General features: G+C 43.0%; 1 protein-coding gene across 4 annotated transcripts; it reads right to left on the reverse strand.

Annotated features, from left to right (window-relative positions):
- Positions 1 to 598: 598 nt before the first annotated feature.
- Positions 599 to 18,005, reverse strand: LOC117395560 (hemojuvelin). 4 transcript variants are annotated; one of them, XM_059007595.1, is made up of 5 exons: positions 17,772 to 18,005; positions 9,989 to 10,133; positions 9,396 to 9,558; positions 8,585 to 9,090; positions 599 to 7,369 (listed from the first exon to the last, which is right to left on the reverse strand). In XM_059007595.1, the coding sequence occupies exons 2-5, from the start codon at positions 10,004 to 10,006 to the stop codon at positions 6,767 to 6,769; spliced, it is 1,290 nt and encodes a 429-aa protein (XP_058863578.1). In that variant the 5' UTR covers positions 10,007 to 10,133; positions 17,772 to 18,005; the 3' UTR covers positions 599 to 6,766. The 4 variants fall into 4 exon arrangements, with proteins under 4 accessions (XP_058863578.1, XP_058863581.1, XP_058863580.1 ...); XM_059007598.1 differs by having other exon boundaries at positions 9,396 to 9,562; XM_059007597.1 differs by lacking the exon at positions 17,772 to 18,005 and adding an exon at positions 12,381 to 13,470.
- Positions 18,006 to 18,642: the final 637 nt, after the last annotated feature.

The raw sequence follows: 18,642 nt of genomic DNA on the forward strand, positions 1-18,642 counted from the left end.
AGTTTATATATTTTGAATATAGTGATAATGGCATTGCTGGGTCATGTTATAACGTATTATTATTATTATTATTATTATTATTTATTTCTTAGCAGACGCCCTTATCCAGGGCGACTTACAATTGTTACAAGATATCACATTATTTCACATTATACAGATATCACATTATTTTTACATACAATTACCCATTTATACAGTTGGGTTTTTACTGGAGCAATCTAGGTAAAGTACCTTGCTCAAGGGTACAGCAGCAGTGTCCCCCCACCTGGGATTGAACCCACGACCCTCCAGTCAAGAGTCCAGAGCCCTAACCACTACTCCACACTGCTGCCCCATGTGTAATGACAAGTATGAATGAGATACCTCCACAGAAAACAATGGCAGATCAGTGTGGTTATGTTGGATAAGGAGAGCTCTGTGTAATGACACAGTTACATAAATTCTAATATTGTACCTCGTTAACTATTTATTCAATTTGCATTTGATATTAGTAAACCTTTGGATAATTATCATAAGAGTTGTTGGTGGCTCTGTGCACGTATGTTATATTGTTGACAATACGATGCCCTGGTAATTTTAGAGTATGGTATGTATGAGTCGCAGTAATTTTAGTGCAGTACAGTACATGCTAAACTGCCCTGGATTGTTTCCATGACATAACAGAGGTCAAAAAATATGCAACAAGTATTCAGACCACAGTTCATTCACGACAGCTCCCAGCACATACAGCCCTGAACCTGATAGGCATCCATAGAGATCAAATCTGAAAAGCATGCATTCAGACCAAGCAATTCTCCTGTTCATTTCAGACAACAGAAACACATGCAGAGGTTAAACCCGGAACACATGTGATAGCATGGTCACATTCTGCTGTTCATTGTTAAAAAAATAAAAGAAAGGTCCTTTACTGGTTATATCTGCCCCTTCCCAAGCCAGGACAAATATGGTATAAACTGATACTGCTGTCTAGATTATTATTATTTGTTTATTTAGCAGACGCCTTTATCCAAGGCGACTTACAGAGACTAGGGTGTGTGAACTATGCATCAGCTGCAGAGTCACTTACAATAACGTCTCACCCGAAAGACGGAGCACAAGGAGGTTAAGTGACTTGCTCAGGGTCACACAATGAGTCAGTGGCTGAGGTGGGATTTGAACCGGGGACCTCCTGGTTACAAGCCCTTTTCTTTAACCACTGGTTCTTCAAATACGTTAATTCAGGATATGCTTCCAATACAATGCTTTAGATAAACTGCTGCATCTTGTTAGTTGACGTCACATGATCTAAGTACAGCGAGACCATTGGTATGATTTTCAATCAGTCGTTTAGCAGGCAGTTTTATCCATAGCAACTTACAGAGACTAGGGGTTGAACTATGCATCAACAACAGCCGCTGCAGAGTCACTTACAATAGGACCTTGGTTTTACGTCTCATCCGAAGGACGGAGCACCAGGAGGTTAAGTGAGTTGCTCAGGGTCACACACAGTGAGTCAGTGGCTGGGCTTGAACCTGGAACCTCCTGGTAACAAGCCACTGCAAAAATGTAACTCCTGCAAGAATGGTCCAGTGGTTAATTACACAACATAGTGACCAGGAACCAGCTGCAGCCTTTTAATGTATTGTCTGTTGTCTCAAATTAGAATATAAAATTCAAGCAAAGAACCCAAAGATCTTTAAGTGAAGTGGGGTATTAAATGGTTGCCAAATGAAAGCAGTTTGGTGAAATCATAGTTAGCACTCCTTTTATAGACAGACAGAAGCACTAGAATTATTTCTACATTGTATTATCCATAGTCCTTATCAAATTTCATCACAACTGGATAAGCGGTTCCCTTAGTCAGACACAGTGTTATCATAAGCATAGCATTTACAAGAAACACTCTCAAAGAGGCCAGCAAGGTACTTTTCTACAGAGGGGATTACCAGTCTGTACCAAAGCATTACTCCTGCAGTGCAAAAAGCATGTCTCTTGTATTTGCTACCCTCTTGTGGTGTAATATGGCATAACACTGAGTTTGTTCTGCCAGTGTGTTAAACTGTTCTTACAAATGACCCTCTGTAAAGAGTTTTCATTTATCATATACTGTTCATAAAAAGCCACCATTTCAATGAGTTTATTCTGTCCGTGAAAGGCTTTTCTGTCTTTAACCTGCTGGTTTGAAATCTTGAGTGTTCTGTGAAGCTATTCTGGGCAAAATAAATGAGCCGTTATGTAAAGGAAAATGATACATCCTGGCACGCGACAATGGAAACTGAAATTGACCATTTATGGTGTAGTGTTTCTTTTACTGAACAGGTTTGAGCTCATAGTTCCCAGTTCAAGCTCTGCACTGTCCTGCTAAAAGTATACATACAGACAGATACACACTAGATCTTCAACTTAAACTGAACAAGGTTTCTATCAAGTTTCATGACAATTGGATATGTGGTTCTCTAGATATAATAATAATAATAATAATAATAATAATAATAATAATAATAATAATAATAATAATATCTTTATTTTTATATAGTGCCTTTCATAGTGGACCACCATCACAAAGCGCTTTACAGAGGCAGGCTGTGAACTGTGCGTTATATGCAGTCACTTCCAATAGGACATTGATTTAACATCTCATCCGCAGGACGGAGCACAAGGAGGTTAAGTGACTTGCTCAGGGTCACACAGTGAGTCAGTCAGTGGCAGAGGTGGGATTTGAACCGGTGACCTCCTGGTTACAAACCCTGGACCACACTGCCTCCAAAAATGTGCAAAAATGAGGGTTCATTTACTACCAATGCAGAATAACTGGGTGGAACATTCTTCATTTCTGTAATGGTGTCTGTCAGGAGGACAGCGATCACACTGAATTGCGGAGCAGACGGGTTGCAGAAACTCAGTTTTGTGATGTTTAAAGAAGGAAAAGGATCCCATTGGTAGCAAATGCCACCTCACTTATTATAATCTGACACCAATTTACTTAAAGGGGGCGATTATCTATTCTGGGATTCCAAAATATTTTGTAGGGGTCTGAGTGGGATTGATCTACAATAACCATTCCACCCCGAGTCGTGCTGTATTCCTAGACAAGGGATAGCATTTTGGAGCACTGCTACCTTCTCATTAAAATATTTGCCTATAGGACTCCCAAGTGGCACACAATTGGCCAAGCACCGCCCGGGGGAGAGGGCTTAGGTCGGCCAGGGTGTCCTCGGCTCACCGCACACTAGCGACCCCTATAGACTGGCCGGGCACCTGTGGGCTAGCCTGTAAGCTGCCCAGAGCTGCGTTGTCCTGTCCCAATACTAGGCAGTGTAGCTATAACCTTGAGTTGAGCTTTAAAATAAAATACTTAGAGCTGAGTGCAACATCAGGCTTTCAGTTTATATATTCACTCACTATCACTCCTGTTAATGTCCCACTCTGCATATTGAAACATTCCTGTCTGAATATAGAGTCAATAGGGACAAGCTCCCAAAAACATTACAGCTATTGTTATTGGTTAATCTCAATCACATTTATCAATCATACATGATTTCCACCCAACTTTTGAGAAATAAAAGCACAAGATTAGATTTTAATGTATGTTTTTAATTCTTAAATGTGTTTTAAATGTTCTGTATATTGAAAATAAATTGTAATAATGAACAGAATTGTTAACAATGCAATGCTTAGTACTATATTTGAGTTACAGAAAAACTGGCATATGTGTTGTCTCAATACCTGTGTGTTTTAATGCTTGATTTGACAGATTATTTGGTGAATTCCTGATAAAGTCTCGCTCATTGTCAGTCCCCTTGAATGTAAACATGAATCTCTCTTTCCTGTTTTCACCTGATGAAGAGACCTTTGAGGTCTTGATTAATTATTTAGTTAGTCCAATGAAAGGTATCACCTCTCCTTCTCCTTGTCTGTAATCTCTGGACTACCATTTCATCTATGAAAGAAATGTGGCAGCAGTGTGGAGTAGTTGTTAGGGGCTCTGTACTCTTGGGTTCAATCCCAGGTGGGGGACACTGCTGCTGTACCCTTGAGCAAGGTACTTTACCTAGATTGCTCCAGTAAAAACCCAACTCTGTAAATGGATAATTGTATGTAAAAATAATGTGTTATCTTGTAAGTTGTCCTAGATAAGGGCATCTGCTAAGAAATAATAACAACCAAGAAATGGGACTAATGTTAATAAAGCTAATAAGATGCAAGGAATTGATTTTAATAAGCTTGAAATACAATTTTCATTTCGAATAGGTTTTTTCTTCCCTTTGAAACACCTTTGAAGCTACAACGTCAGAGGGAAGAGGGACGCTACAGATATTAGAGTCTCTGTGCTGGACACCCCAATATTGAACACGTTCCCTGAACTGTCCCACAGTCAGAGTAAGGTAGCAGGATGGCACAGCGTGTGTTTCTGTATAATTGTGCCGTTTCCCTCCATGCTTTTCCCATGGTTATACTCTGCATGTACCATTGTTTACCCAGGTTTGCCATGTTTCGATATTACCAATACACCGACAAACCCCATCCTCTAACTCTATTAAGTGCTTCTTAACATTTTCTCAGTTGAATAAACAGAGAGCAGGCTAGTGTTTCTTTGTGTATTTAATAAGGATGAGCTGGACATGCAGGTAGCTTTAGAGACCCCCAACACTCTCTTCTTCACATGAGAACTGGAAACTCACGGGAAAGACATTTTCTGTGCCTTTTCTTCGTTTTTATCGTTCATTTTCTTTCATGTATGTGAACATTTTGAAAACATTTAGAATACATGAAATATTACATTTGTAAAATTGAAATACGTTTCATTTTTATCACCTGCATGGGCCTCAGTGCACCAGGGATAACCAACAGACAACAAACAGCGGAGACGGACAGGTGTTCTTATTCAGGGGTGAGCATTGCGTTGCCAGGTAACCGGGGCAGCAGTGTGGAGTAGTGGTTAGGGCTCTGGACTCTTGACCGGAGGGTTGTGGGTTCAATCCCCAGTGGGGGACACTGCTGTTGTACCCTTGAGCAAGGTACTTTACCTAGATTGCTCCAGTAAAAACCCAACTGTATAAATGGTAATTGTATGTAAAAATAATGTGATATCTGTATAATGTGAAATAATGTATAATGTGATATCTTATAACAATTGTAAGTCGCCCTGGATAAGGGCGTCTGCTAAGAAATAAATAATAATAATAATAATAATAATAATAACCGGAAGAATGGTACTGTAGCACCCTCTAGTGCCCAATTATGACATTGCATGGAATACTTCAGGGTGTAGTAAAGCATAGTAACTAAAGGTATGCCCTGCTTAACAGCTATACAGGTGTACCATGCATTGTGTTTAATTATGTATTTAAAGGGGTAATAGCTAATGAAATAATTACGTAGCGCTACGTACTATTTGCTAAAGGCTTTTTTAGCATAGCATGAAAATATTTCTCTATGGGAATCTACGCTTGCTATAAGCCCGTGCAATGTTTCTACATTAACAGCAATATCCCATTTCTCTTTTCCAGTCCTGGACTGTTTACTGCTCAGCCTCCCTATATTCAATCATTTAAAATAAAATCCGTTCTTATTTACAAATTAGGCCTGAGGAAAAAAGTCACATGTCAAAAAAAAATATGTACATTCACCTTCAATTTGAATGGCATGTTTATATAACAAATTGTGTCATCTAGAGGCTTAAGATTCACCCAATAAGGACCGGAGCACATGATACACATTTTGTGTCGGCTCTAGAATCTGAACCCAGCCCCTGAGATCCAGAGCTACATGTCGCACGTACAGCACAACCCAGGTTCAGATTCTTCCTCATATCAACACTGAGTTTGTAAATCACAGTGCCCACAGACTAGTACAGCTGACGGTGACGTGGGTCTGAAATGGAGATTCCACAAGACAGATATGGACAGCCTCTTACAAACTCAGAGAGTTATATTCCTGGCAGTGTTTACAGTGGCACCTCGCTGTACTGGCTACTTTGTATATTGGTACCAGTCTGAATAGGTATTTAAGTCTGAGTTCAGAGCGGTCCCATTAGCTGGAGATGAGCTGAGTTTAGCTGTACATAACAACTTATAAGACAGGTCATTCCAAGAACACCATTGGAATTGGGGTGAGAGAGGCCTCCATCCTCTGAAACTCCCATTGGACCTGGTGGATGTCGGCACATTTGCTGGCAGTATGAGTATTCAAATCAGTTTCTTCTTCTTACAGACCCTCCAGGACACACTTTAGGCACATTGTTTTTTTTTTTTTTTAAAGTGCCCAATTATATTACCCTCCATGTTCTCCCCAGTTTTAAATGTCCGATTATTTTGTTCTCAGCGCAGCGATTCCCCACACAGCTGCTCAGGAGAACCGAAGGTTCAGCGGGCGTCCTCCGACCCCACGACCGAGCCAGCTTCCTCTTCCACACCCAGGAACTGTCAGCGAGCTACCACCCTCTGGAGGACAAAGGCCAGCCCTGCAGGTTTCTGGTTGAGTTTACGAGGCGCCTGGCCAGCTGGGTTAGCGAGATGAGGAGAAACATTGCCTTCCGGTTTTGTCTCCCTAACCCACGGGCACGCCCGTGCGACTCTCCCTCCGGGATCCCCAGTGAAGATCGGCAACTGCGCAGCCGGGATGTGAACCCACACCCCACATAGTCATGCTTTTCCCAGGTCAGCCACTCGGGGACCCCCAGGCACATTATTTTGAGGGGACATTATGAGTCGCACACTAAGTACTGTCTCTGCGTTACATCCATGCCAACATCCTGGAGGAACGGTGTGCTATTAAATAATTCCAGTTAAAGTTGTGCTGTGACTAAGAGGAAGATTAACCAAAGCGCGGGGAGAGCGATGGGGTTTGTGCTTGCAGAACTTGCATGAAGGTGCAAACGCTCCACGTCTGGGATCAATGTTCTTGCATCCTCCAAAGCTTCGGCCAAAGCCCTCGTTACATTTGTGTCCCCAGTGGTCACCACGTCGAAAACGCACGCCTGGAAATAAATATCCTCTTTGGGCAGTTCGCTCCCACACTTCAGCTTGGCCGTCTGCAGGCTTGACGCAGAAGACACCAGCGGGGGAAGCCTGTGGGAAGAGGGACAGCCGCTCAAGCAGAGCTGCAGGTCCTGTTCCTCAGAGAAGGAGTTGGCTACCTCCTGGGGCGTGCGGATGGAGAAGGCGAGGAAGTCCCCACTCTGTCGCACTATGATGGTGGTCCCGATGTAGACCGCATGGATCTCAATGTGTTGTCCGGACGGTTGACCCCCAATGGTCAGGCTGTTTCCCCCCCTTCGCTTGCCGCCGTTGGTCGATCCATCGCTAAAGGCGGCAGGGACATTGTTTATCTCCGCCTGGTAGATCCGCTGGTCGATGCACTCCTTAAAGTTCTTGAAGATGATGGTGATCTGGAACCCACAAAGGGAGAGGAAGGTTATGAGTGCAGCTGTGGTTTCTAACATCTCTTTAGCACAATAACCATTCTCACATGATGCTTGTTTCCAGACTTAATTTTTTACTCAGGCGAAGCCCATGCAGATAACATAAGAACATAAGAACATAAGAAAGTTTACAAACGAGAGGAGGCCATTCAGCCCATCTTGCTCGTTTGGTTGTTAGTAGCTTATTGACCCCAGAATCTCATCAAGCAGCTTCTTGAAGGATCCCAGGGTGTCAGCTTCAACAACATAACGTTATATACTTGATGGATAATTTTTTCTCACCCCTTTCACTTCCAGGTAAAAAAAAAATACACATAAAATACATTTTAAAATGGTTTAAAACTAAACAGAAACTGTGTATTCTGGTAACTGCAGCCATTGCATCATGCAGAATTACATCATCATAGCATCTGCATTTTAAAAAACACACACCTGTAACAGATAGGAAGATAAATACATACCTATCTTGTGTATTTATACAAACGTTTATTCATATTGGATCAATTCAACCACACTCATGAAAACAGAGGATTGACCTAGAGGTTAAAAGTTTTTTCCACAAATTCTGTAAGTGACTTTCCCTACCTGTGTCACCTCCAGGAACTAGTTAATACTTGAGTTTTTGCAGATAACTAGCAAAGGTCAGGCTTTCATCTTTCGCTTAGTATAGATGTTGACGTGTGAAGTGCATCAACTAGACATTAGTCTACAGAGAGAAAACAATGCTCTAGATTTGTGTTGTACACGTAAGCTTTGAGAAATTGTGAAAAGGTGACTATTCATCCTTCTCTTGATTTCTAAAACTACTAATGGATAACTTTGAATAAACTCCAATAACAAACAAACAAAACACTGAGTATGTCATTCGTTTTTCAAGTTAACATTCAGGGCTCTAGTTTGAAGCAGAACAAAACCAATAGAACAGAATAAATAAACTAGCCTCCAGCTGACATTAATATAACCAACATCTCCAAACAACTGCCACGTCATTGTCTTTAAATTAAGAGAGGCCTAGGACTGGATGGCAGGGTGTTTAGGATTGATCTGAGATATGATTCACAGTGCCTGTGGCCGGTGTCACTGAAGCTACTGCCAGGGCCCCTGCCATGAACACCAGCTGACCAGTCCCTAAATTGGCCTTCGGATTGGCTTGTTATAGCATCCCATTACACCCCCTCTTACCTTAGTGAGCGCCGTGGCATTGGACCCCTTTGCCACATGGGTACTGGTGACCTGCACATACAGATAGTTGTTGTCTATGAGGGGCCAGGCACCCTTGACTCTGCAGGTCTGAAAGTCATCCTGAAAGGTCCTGATATGGGGGTCTCCAAAGACCCCGCAGTGGAAATAGGAAGGTAGCCGACCCTCCCGGAAGTAGAAGCTCCTGTTGTAATTGCAGGTGTCCCCCGCTGGGCGCCCATCGTGGCTGGAAAGCGGAGCCTGGGGCCTTGGACGGGAGGTGGGCCCTGTCTTGGGGCAGCGCTGCTGGATCATGAGGTCCTCAATGCCCTGCACTGCAGAGTGGTAGGCTAGGTCTCCCCGGCAGGCACGGGAGGTGCGGCGGGTACAGAGGGCGTACGAACGCAGGGCACTGCAGTAGCGGGCGTTGCCCCCCGCCCCGTCGCCCAGGTCCAGCGTGGCGGCAACAAACTCTGAGTTACATCGCAGGATCCTGCACTGGGCTGACGCTGCAGAGCACAAGAGAGAGGGCTTCGTTTAGGGATCAGATAGTGCCTCAGAATCATTTGAACGGCACTTATCATAGTGACGCCAACAGTGAGAATTTCAATTTGATGACATTAATATGTGATATTAACAGAACAGATGTTAAGCATGATTGAGTGTATCAACTCGCGTTCCCAGTGGACATTAATAAAACTTCATATCTCAGCAACTTTACAGTCGTCATGAAAAGGCTACCCTTCAATGGGTTATACTTTGAGTAACCTCTAACTGCTCTAATGCTTTAACGTATTCGTTTGTAGCCACATGCCTTGCTTGACGAAGAGGAGGGTGAGCAGCAGTCTCCAGACCACTGAGCTTCTCTTGGTTTGCAGTGTGTTGTTATTGCAGGCAGATGCCTTCCCCATTCCAATCCATGCAGGAATCAGTAGCTCCGCGTCTGCCACTGCTCTGCCAGCGCTGCTCAGCTCACACTGCCTCAAAAACACAAGGTCCACAGAATTCATTCTACCATACACAGCAGGAATGGGCAACTTTGAGGTAGCAGAGGGACACAATACCTTTGGCGGGCCATACATTTAATTTAGTGGCTACATAATGCATAACTGAGATATATTTGCTACAACCAGAGCTCCAGATAAGGTTTTGGTTCATTGAGCAATTTGCTCTGCAATTTAAACACTATGGGGCTGATGTAAGGATAGGCGTTGTGCAAACAGTTGTGGCTGCAAAATCCAAATTGCTTAGCAACCAGGCAATTATTTTGCCCTGCAGCCGATGTAAGCTTGAGACCAGTGCAAATTACTCCTCAGCCAACATCAGTTAAGCTACCAAAGAGGCCATATGGTCCTCTTCAGCTATTAGGTCTAGGATGACCTGCAGAGTGAGATGATAACACCTTACCACCGCATCCTCTGGCATCCCAAAGCGACCCTGGGTTTGAATATGCAGTCTTCTCTGTCTTGTCCTTCTCCTCTGAAGGTTTTCCCAGTCTGTCCTCAAAAGAGCCAAGCGTCACCGCATCAGGAAGTGTACCACAGCAACCATCCTGAGGCCAATGACAGGACAAGGTGTGTGGTTTTATACAGCTCTTAATGACTCGCTTCTGCGATGATTTGCACCTTTTAAGAGGAGGTGCAAAGTTTTTGGAGATTCAGCAATTGCTTAAGTGCAAGGCACAATCCTTGCATCTCATTAGAATGTTGGCGCCCTCCTAGTATTCCAGATCCCCGCCCATTTCCATGCTCTTTTCTTCACTTGAATGCATTTCAATATCATTTAAATGGATTAATGATGGCAAAGTGCTAATTCGATAGCGGGTGCAGAACGCCAGGTGAAAAACATTCTTTACATACGCCGCATTTTTAGTGGCCACTATTTTTTTATGATAGAAAGTCAGAAGAATCGCTGATTGATTTGTCAATGCTGCATTCTCACATCACTGGAGTCGCAGTGGCCATACACTGACCTAACATCCCAGAACTTCAACAGCATACACACTACCCAGAGAAGAGCACCACACACCCAGAGAGGAGCACCACACACCCAGAGAAGAACACCACACACACCCAGAGAGGAGCACCACACACCCAGAGAAGAGCACCACACACACCCAGAGAAGAGCACCACACACCCAGAGAGGAGCACCACACACCCAGAGAAGAGCACCACACACCCAGAGAAGAGAACCACACACACCCAGAGAAGAACACCACACACACCCAGAGAGGAGCATCACACACCCAGAGAGGAGCACCACACACACCCAGAGAGGAGCACCACACACCCAGAGAAGAGCACCACACACCCAAAGAAGAGCACCACACACCCAGAGAAGAGCACCCCACACCCAGAGAAGAACACCACACACCCAGAGAGGAGCACCACACACCCAGAGAAGAGCACCACACACCCAGAGAGGAGCACCACACACCCAAAGAAGAGCACCACACACCCAGAGAGGAGCACCACACACCCAGAGAAGAGCACCACACACCCAGAGAAGAGCACCACACACCCAGAGAAGAACACCCCACACCCAGAGAAGAGCACCACACACCCAGGGAGGAGCACCACACACCCAAAGAAGAGCACCACACACCCAGAGAAGAGCACCACACACCCAGTCCTTCTACATCATACATATTTGTTGAATTTCGCACTTGTAGGTGGACTTCACAACTCCTCCAGAGGTGAGGAAAAAACACTTGCGATTGAAAAAATGTGCAAGATTCACCCCGGAACAATGGCTCATAGTGTTCAAAATCACAGAATTGTCACCTGTACTGAAGAGGAGATTATAATAATAGCTGACAATGAAGACAAGAAATCCAAGGATGAGAAAAATAAGATTTAGCACTAAACAATGAAAAATGTATGAAAACCTACACCACGATTACTCCATCACTATAATTTATATATTAAAAAAGAATTATAATTGCAATGTTTTTTAATCAATCAAAATACTCCGGGGACTAAGACAACCCTGTCCAGACGGGACACTAAATCAATGAGAAAAGTCTAATTATAATACACAATGAAAGAAGTATAAACTCATTTAATGATAAAAAGGTTCTTAATATATAGAGGCTGAGGAATCGTGTGGTATACATTTCAAGACATTTGTTTTTGCTGTTTTAGTCCCAAGATAACGTAATGTTGTTTCATCTCTTCCACAACATAGCGATGATATTAAAAAAACATACTATGATTTTAAATTTAAGTTAAAGAAAAAAAAAATCTGTCTCAGAGCAGATCACTTTTACAGAGAAAGGAAGTCTGAACCAATTCCCATAGGCTGTGGAAGGAATTAGAGGCGATGACACTAGAAGGAGATTCATTACATTAATAATGGTTTTTCATGTTCAAATATTTTTTAAAAATGTAAAATAAATGTTGAGATATTCTTTGAATTTTGAATTAGCAGGAAAAAGCAGAAATCCTAACGTATTACAGTAAAAACAAGCCACCATCATATTATCTCTTACAAAGCAGAGCAACATCTTTACAGCAGAAAGTATGTGAATTTATTTCAGCTGTCATACATGCTTCAGTTTCCTTTTCATGATATCATTTAGATTGTTGGAAACAGTCATTTCAAAATTCTGCAATATGAACGAAAACGAACATAGTCATTTTGTGCCACAGAATACATTTCAAGCAGCACTTCTAAAAGCAGAAGGGTAAAGCAGACTGGAGTAATCACATTGGAAATATGACCCTGTGAAATAATCCAGGAGGCTTTGAGAACATCATTCTTGAAAGATTTCTTATTAAAAGGAAAATATTTCCATACCTGCTGTGCCAGCACTGCAACGTCACGCGTTCCAACCACTGTGGTTTTTTTGGCCTGTGAAAAAGTCCATCACTTCTGACTTCTGCCAGTTTATACTAATGTAACTGGAACCCAGCCTTCCCCAGTAATCAGATTATCCACGCAGAAGAACCCCAGTCAGCCCCGTTTAGACCTGTTCTCACTATAGATTATAGAAATCCAACACACTGATCTTTCAACAAAAAATGGAGATCTAGTTGTCATTCTGTGGGGTGAGGTGAGAGTGTTGCAATCTATAGTACAGTGTTTGCTGTACAAAGAGACAGGTCATGCAAGCGCAAACAATGACAATGCAAAAGGGTGGCCAGGCTGTGTAGTGAAACGTGCAATCCACTCAAGACGCTATATTTATATAGACAAAAACCATTTCGCATGTGCAATCTGTCTTATAGAGACGTGATTACAGTGCACCACCCTCACATCTCTGTCAAGAGAAACCAAATACATCTTTGACACGTTGGCCTGTATTTCCACTGTGTGCAAAATGAAAGCAAATGGCCCACTGCATAACACATGTATGAAGGGCTTTGATTACTAAGATGCCCATTTTTTATATTATATTATTATTTATTTCTTAGCAGACGCCCTTATCCAGGGCGACTTACAATTGTTACAAGATATCACATTATTTTTACATACAATTACCCATTTATTATTATTATTATTATTTGTTTATTTAGCAGACGCCTTTATCCAAGGCGATTTACAGAGACTAGGGTGTGTGAACTATGCATCAGCTGCAGAGTCACTTACAGTTATGTCTCACCCGAAAGACGGAGCACAAGGAGGTTAAGTGACTTGCTCAGGGTCACACAATGAGTCAGTGGCTGAGGTGGGATTTGAACCGGGGACCTCCTGGTTACAAGCTCTTTTCTTTAACCACTGGACCACACAGCCTGGGTTTTTACTGGAGCAATCTAGGTAAAGTACCTTGCTCAAGGGTACAGCAGCAGTGTCCCCCCACCTGGGATTGAACCCACGACCCTCCAGTCAAGAGTCCAGAGCCCTAACCACTACTCCACACTGCAGCCCTATATTATATTATATTATATTATATTACCACACTCCTGTGCCGTCCGTTGACTGGACAATACATTTTTCAACGCGCTCACCAGGAGAAAAAAAATATCTCCTAAGGATCGCAGTGTATCCAGATCAGGGAGCATGATCTGAATGCACTGTGATTAAGGCTGCCACCTTTAAAGGTGTGAATGCCTCAGTTTAGTTAACTAGTAATAAACGCTTATAAAACCCATAAACTATAAACTAACATTAAGCAGTAGACAAATCTGTATCATTTTATCCCCGATGTATTTTTGCACTATGTTGCAATCGCATGCTGACTTAATTCACTCTTAAACAATAGTATATCCCTTAGAAATCTTTAGAAAGGTTTACTACAGTAAATTTGCACGGTAATTTTGCAGTTTTTACATGCTTTTCCCATGATTATACTATACTGTACATCTATCATAGTTAACATGCTTTACCATACCTCTTGAGCTTTACAAAGCTTCCCTATGCTTTACCATGCTTTCTGCTTTATTGCGCTTTGCTAAGCTGATCTATAAAACACATTTTACACTCCCTCTTGTAACAGTGCTGGTTCTTTGGTCCCACAATACATTTCAATCCCCAGCATTGTTGCAGGAAGGAGCATGAACAAGATAAATGTGCAGAAAAGAAACCTCTCTCTCCTGGTGAACATACCAGAGTAAAAATAAGCCCCTAATTTATTTACCTATGATGTGTGAATAAGAAAATATCAAAACTAACTAATATTGCTATGATGTGGACAGCACAGGCTACAGCGAAGGCTAGGAGTCCTGTAACACTAAGTTAGCTAAGCTTGTCTAGTCAATATCGACCCTAGATCATGCTTGCGTGCTAGCGGCCACTGATGAGTCGATCAGCTGTCCTTGCTGTCTCCATTTGACCTTTCTTCTACTTACAGGATTCGGACCCTGGGCTTTAAATGGGGTGGCGGTGGTAGGGGGTGGGACAGTAGAAATAGAGCAAGCTAAATTTAGTCAAGCCTTTCCGACAGCATATGGTACCCAGTGCCTGAAATAGCAGCTGCTAATGTAGGAAAACGGCAAGGGAGAGGGTTGGTGTGACAGGGTAGCGGCGAGACAGAGGCTCAGAAGCCAGGAAACTGCTTTACAAGCACAGTTTAATGAACAAAAATAACACAAAAGTACAAACAAAAAGGCACAAGGGCAAAATAAAGGTTTAAACAGGCATGCAAAAACTGTTCAGGCTGGGCAGAGCCTTCACTGACCTTTTAAAGACACAAAAACAACACAGCTTCACTCACCAAACTCCTCTCTCCAAATGGAGACCTGGGCTCTCCTTTTATGGGATGTGAAATCAATAATTAGCGATTAATCCCATCCCTGCCAACCACCACCAAACATCAATAAATATACATGGGCAGAGCTCTCTGCCACAGTCGGGTTGCTGAAAAAAAGTATGAACAAGGACTAGAAGAAAGGGCTTTGGAGGCAACGTGCCTTCCTGCAGATCTTAAACTTGGTCTACTGTGGACATGACGAAGGAGAGCCAGGGATGCACTTCCAATGTCCTGGCTGAATTCCAATAACACTCAGATGTTCATTCATATTATCCAGCCACAATCCTAGTTTCAGGGATTCCACCATAGATAACAGACAGATACAAAAACTCAGTCTATCAAAAATCTGTTAAAGCTACGTGGTTTGGATAATCCCCAGAAGATTTATAGCCCATGTGTGATTAAAAACGGGCAACGTGTTTAAAAATATATAGCTGAGATACGGACAACGCGGGACACAGCAAAGGTAGTGTAATGCGTTTCTTATACATTCTGCAGGGCATTCCATAACACTTCAAATGATTCAGCTGAGTTGAATCCAACAGCACCAGACTAAACTGAGACAATGGTTGTCTATCCCACTAATTTATGAAAATGCTCCCCCTTCATTCCCTGTCATCACTGCTGCTCTTATGCCAGTTTTCAATTCAGTTACCATAAGAATGGAATATTTTCCAGTACTTTAAATGTCCACTCACACCTGGAGAAGAGGTTTTTGGTGTTTGTAGATAAATTCTAGTTTAATCTTGTCTGTATCTCACCTACTGGAGGAAAATACCAGATGATAAGTTTCTTAATTAGCAAGTTTTATTATTATTTTTTTTTTGTGAAAGGAAAAAACCTGAACCAGCTCCTGAACCAATGAACCAGCTCCTGAACCAGTGAACCAGCTCCTGAACCAGCTCCTGAACCAGAACCTGAACCAGCGAACCAGCTCCTGAACCAGCTCCTGAACCAATGAACCAGCTCCTGAACCAGCGAACCAGCTCCTGAACCAATGAACCAGCTCCTGAACCAGCGAACCAGCTCCTGAACCAATGAACCAGCTCCTGAACCAGCGAACCAGCTCCTGAACCAGCTCCTGAACCAGAACCTGAACCAGCGAACCAGCTCCTGAACCAGCTCCTGAACCAGAACCTGAACCAGCGAACCAGCTCCTGAACCAGCTCCTGAACCAGAACCTGAACCAGCGAACCAGCTCCTGAACCAGCTCCTGAACCAGCGAACCAGCTCCTGAACCAGAACCTGAACCAGAACCTGAACCAGCGAACCAGCTCCTGAACCAGCTCCTGAACCAGCAAACCAGCTCCTGAACCAGTGAACCAGCTCCTGAACCAGCTCTTGAACCAGTGAACCAGCTCCTGAACCAGCTCCTGAACCAGTGAACCAGCTCCTGAACCAGCTACTAAACCAGAACCTGAATCAGCTACTAAACCAGAACCTGAATCAGCTACTAAACCAGAACCTGAACCAGAACCTGAACCAGCTCCAGAACCAGAACCTGAAACAGCTCCTGAACCAGAACCTGAACCAGCTCCTGAACCAGCTACTGAACCAGAACCTGAACCAGCTCCTGAACCAGAACCTGAACCAGCTCCTGAACCAGCTCCTGAACCAGCTCCTGAACCAGAACCTGAACCAGCTCCTGAACCAGCTCCTGAACCAGAACCTCAACCAGCTCCTGAACCAGAACCTGAACCAGCTCCTGAACCAGAACCTCAACCAGCTCCTGAACCAGCTCCTGAACCAGCTCCTGAACCAGAACCTGAACCAGCTCCTGAACCAGCTCCTGAACCAGAACCTGAACCAGAACCTGAACCAGCTCCTGAACCAGCTCCTGAACCAGAACCTGAACCAGTTCCTGAACCAGAACCTGAACCAGAACCTGAACCAGCTCCAGAACCAGAACCTGAACCAGCTCCTGAACCAGCTCCTGAACCAGAACCTGAACCAGAACCTGAACCAGCTCCTGAACCAGCTCCTGAACCAGAACCTGAACCAGCTCCTGAACCAGAACCTGAACCAGTTCCTGAACCAGAACCTGAACCAGCTCCTGAACCAGCTCCTGAACCAGCTACTAAACCAGAACCTGAACCAGAATCTGAACCAGAACCTGAACCAGAACCTGAACCAGAACCTGAACCAGCTCATGTTCAATACAAGCACGAAACAGCTTCAGAAAGATGCCCTTCATTGAACATTCAGGGTTGTTTATTTTTAGTTTAGAACAGGTGGTCAAAACGTTCCTTCTCTCCAAATCTTTTCAGTTCCCAGCACAGTGTGATCAATTGCATCTGCATGGACAGCAAACGGTGAAATCATTCTTTTTATCTACAGCTCTTTAACCCATCAGTGCCCCGCAAATGTTTAGCCATGGGCACATACGTGTCTCATAAAGTACATGCTAATATTGTACTATTGCGGAGTGTCTAAATAAGCCAACACAATAAATAAAACCAATATTAACTATTTATTCCAAAATATAACATGAAGTTTAAAAAAAAGCATATAAAGAGTACTGATTCTCAGAACGTTAGACAGGGAAGCATATCGCTGTTGCGCAGGACATGGGCTTCAGTGCATTGAGCAACACTAATATGCTTCCCCACCTCACTTCAGAGTCTTTTCAGAAGAAACTAAATATTAGTCCTGTGCTTAAATAGGGTATGGTTTCGGGTTTTTTTTCAACTTCAATCAAGTCCCCCCTAATTCTTCTTTGCTGAAGGATAAATAGTCATTGAATTTTGCTATTACTACAATTTCTACACTGTGAATAAAGTTTGTTTAGGGCAAAAACGTTACAGATTTGTTCGCATAACGCATTTAAACAAAGTCTTTGGACACTTTCAATACTCATAAAAATGCACACATTTTCATGTTAAGTTCATTTTTAAGCATATTGCTGCTCTCCCCATAACGCCTCACGCACCACAGTGAGTGACGGAAATTGCTTCTTATTAACACTTAAATAATGTAAGGAAGTTGTTAATATCACTTACCTCACAGCTCCGCTGTTTGCTGGAAAAAATGTACAGTGTATCCAATTGCTTTTTTTTCTAACCTTTTATACACTGTAGTCTGTATCCCAAAGCATTATAAGAAGTCTTGTTTGTGCTGTCGCTGAGTGCAAGACAGGCTCCCTTGTGTCAGTGTTTGAGTTTGTCCCTGTGAATCACTGAGGGAAGAAGCAATGAGCAAGTTGCTGAGTCCCGTCCCCCCCCTTGTCAAATGGCAGACAAGCGTGATTTTTCACAGAGGGCCTTGACGGATACCACAGCGGAGACAAATCATGCAGCAAAGACACCTGTTGCAAAGCCAACAACTGCACAAGCCTGCCAAGCTTCTGAGCATGCACACATGCTGCGGGGTGGGGGCTGGGGAGCTATTAAAAGATATAGGATGAACCTGTTCAGTTGGGAACCTGCTGCTTGTCTCTTTCAGTTTTTTCTAAATAAATGTAATTCAATAAAGCACAGAGAAAGCATGGAGAAGCATTAGGGTTGCCACCTGGACGTTGTTTGTACAGCCATGCAGACGAAAAAATTGAATGTGCTGTTTTTATTTTTTCACTTGGGGCAGTTAAGCACAGTGATCATAAAGGGACGCATATAGTTCTGTATATTTTTTGTCTTGTCCGCAGTAAGTAGAAAATGATTCACTAAGGCCTTGAGAAGGTCACGCAGAAGAGCTCCTCGGCTCTAACAGTCTGCTTATTGTAGAAAACAAAAGTCTTGGATTGTCATGACCATTCTCAATAAAACCTTTACATCCATATCACTTCTATATCAAAATGATGTAAAATGAAAAATCTAAACCATTATTCTTGTTTGAGGTTGTCTATAGGAATATTTATATGGCAACAGCGTTTAA

Source organism: Acipenser ruthenus, chromosome 35, assembly GCF_902713425.1.
Source record: "Acipenser ruthenus chromosome 35, fAciRut3.2 maternal haplotype, whole genome shotgun sequence".
NCBI classification, from domain to species: domain Eukaryota; kingdom Metazoa; phylum Chordata; class Actinopteri; order Acipenseriformes; family Acipenseridae; genus Acipenser; species Acipenser ruthenus.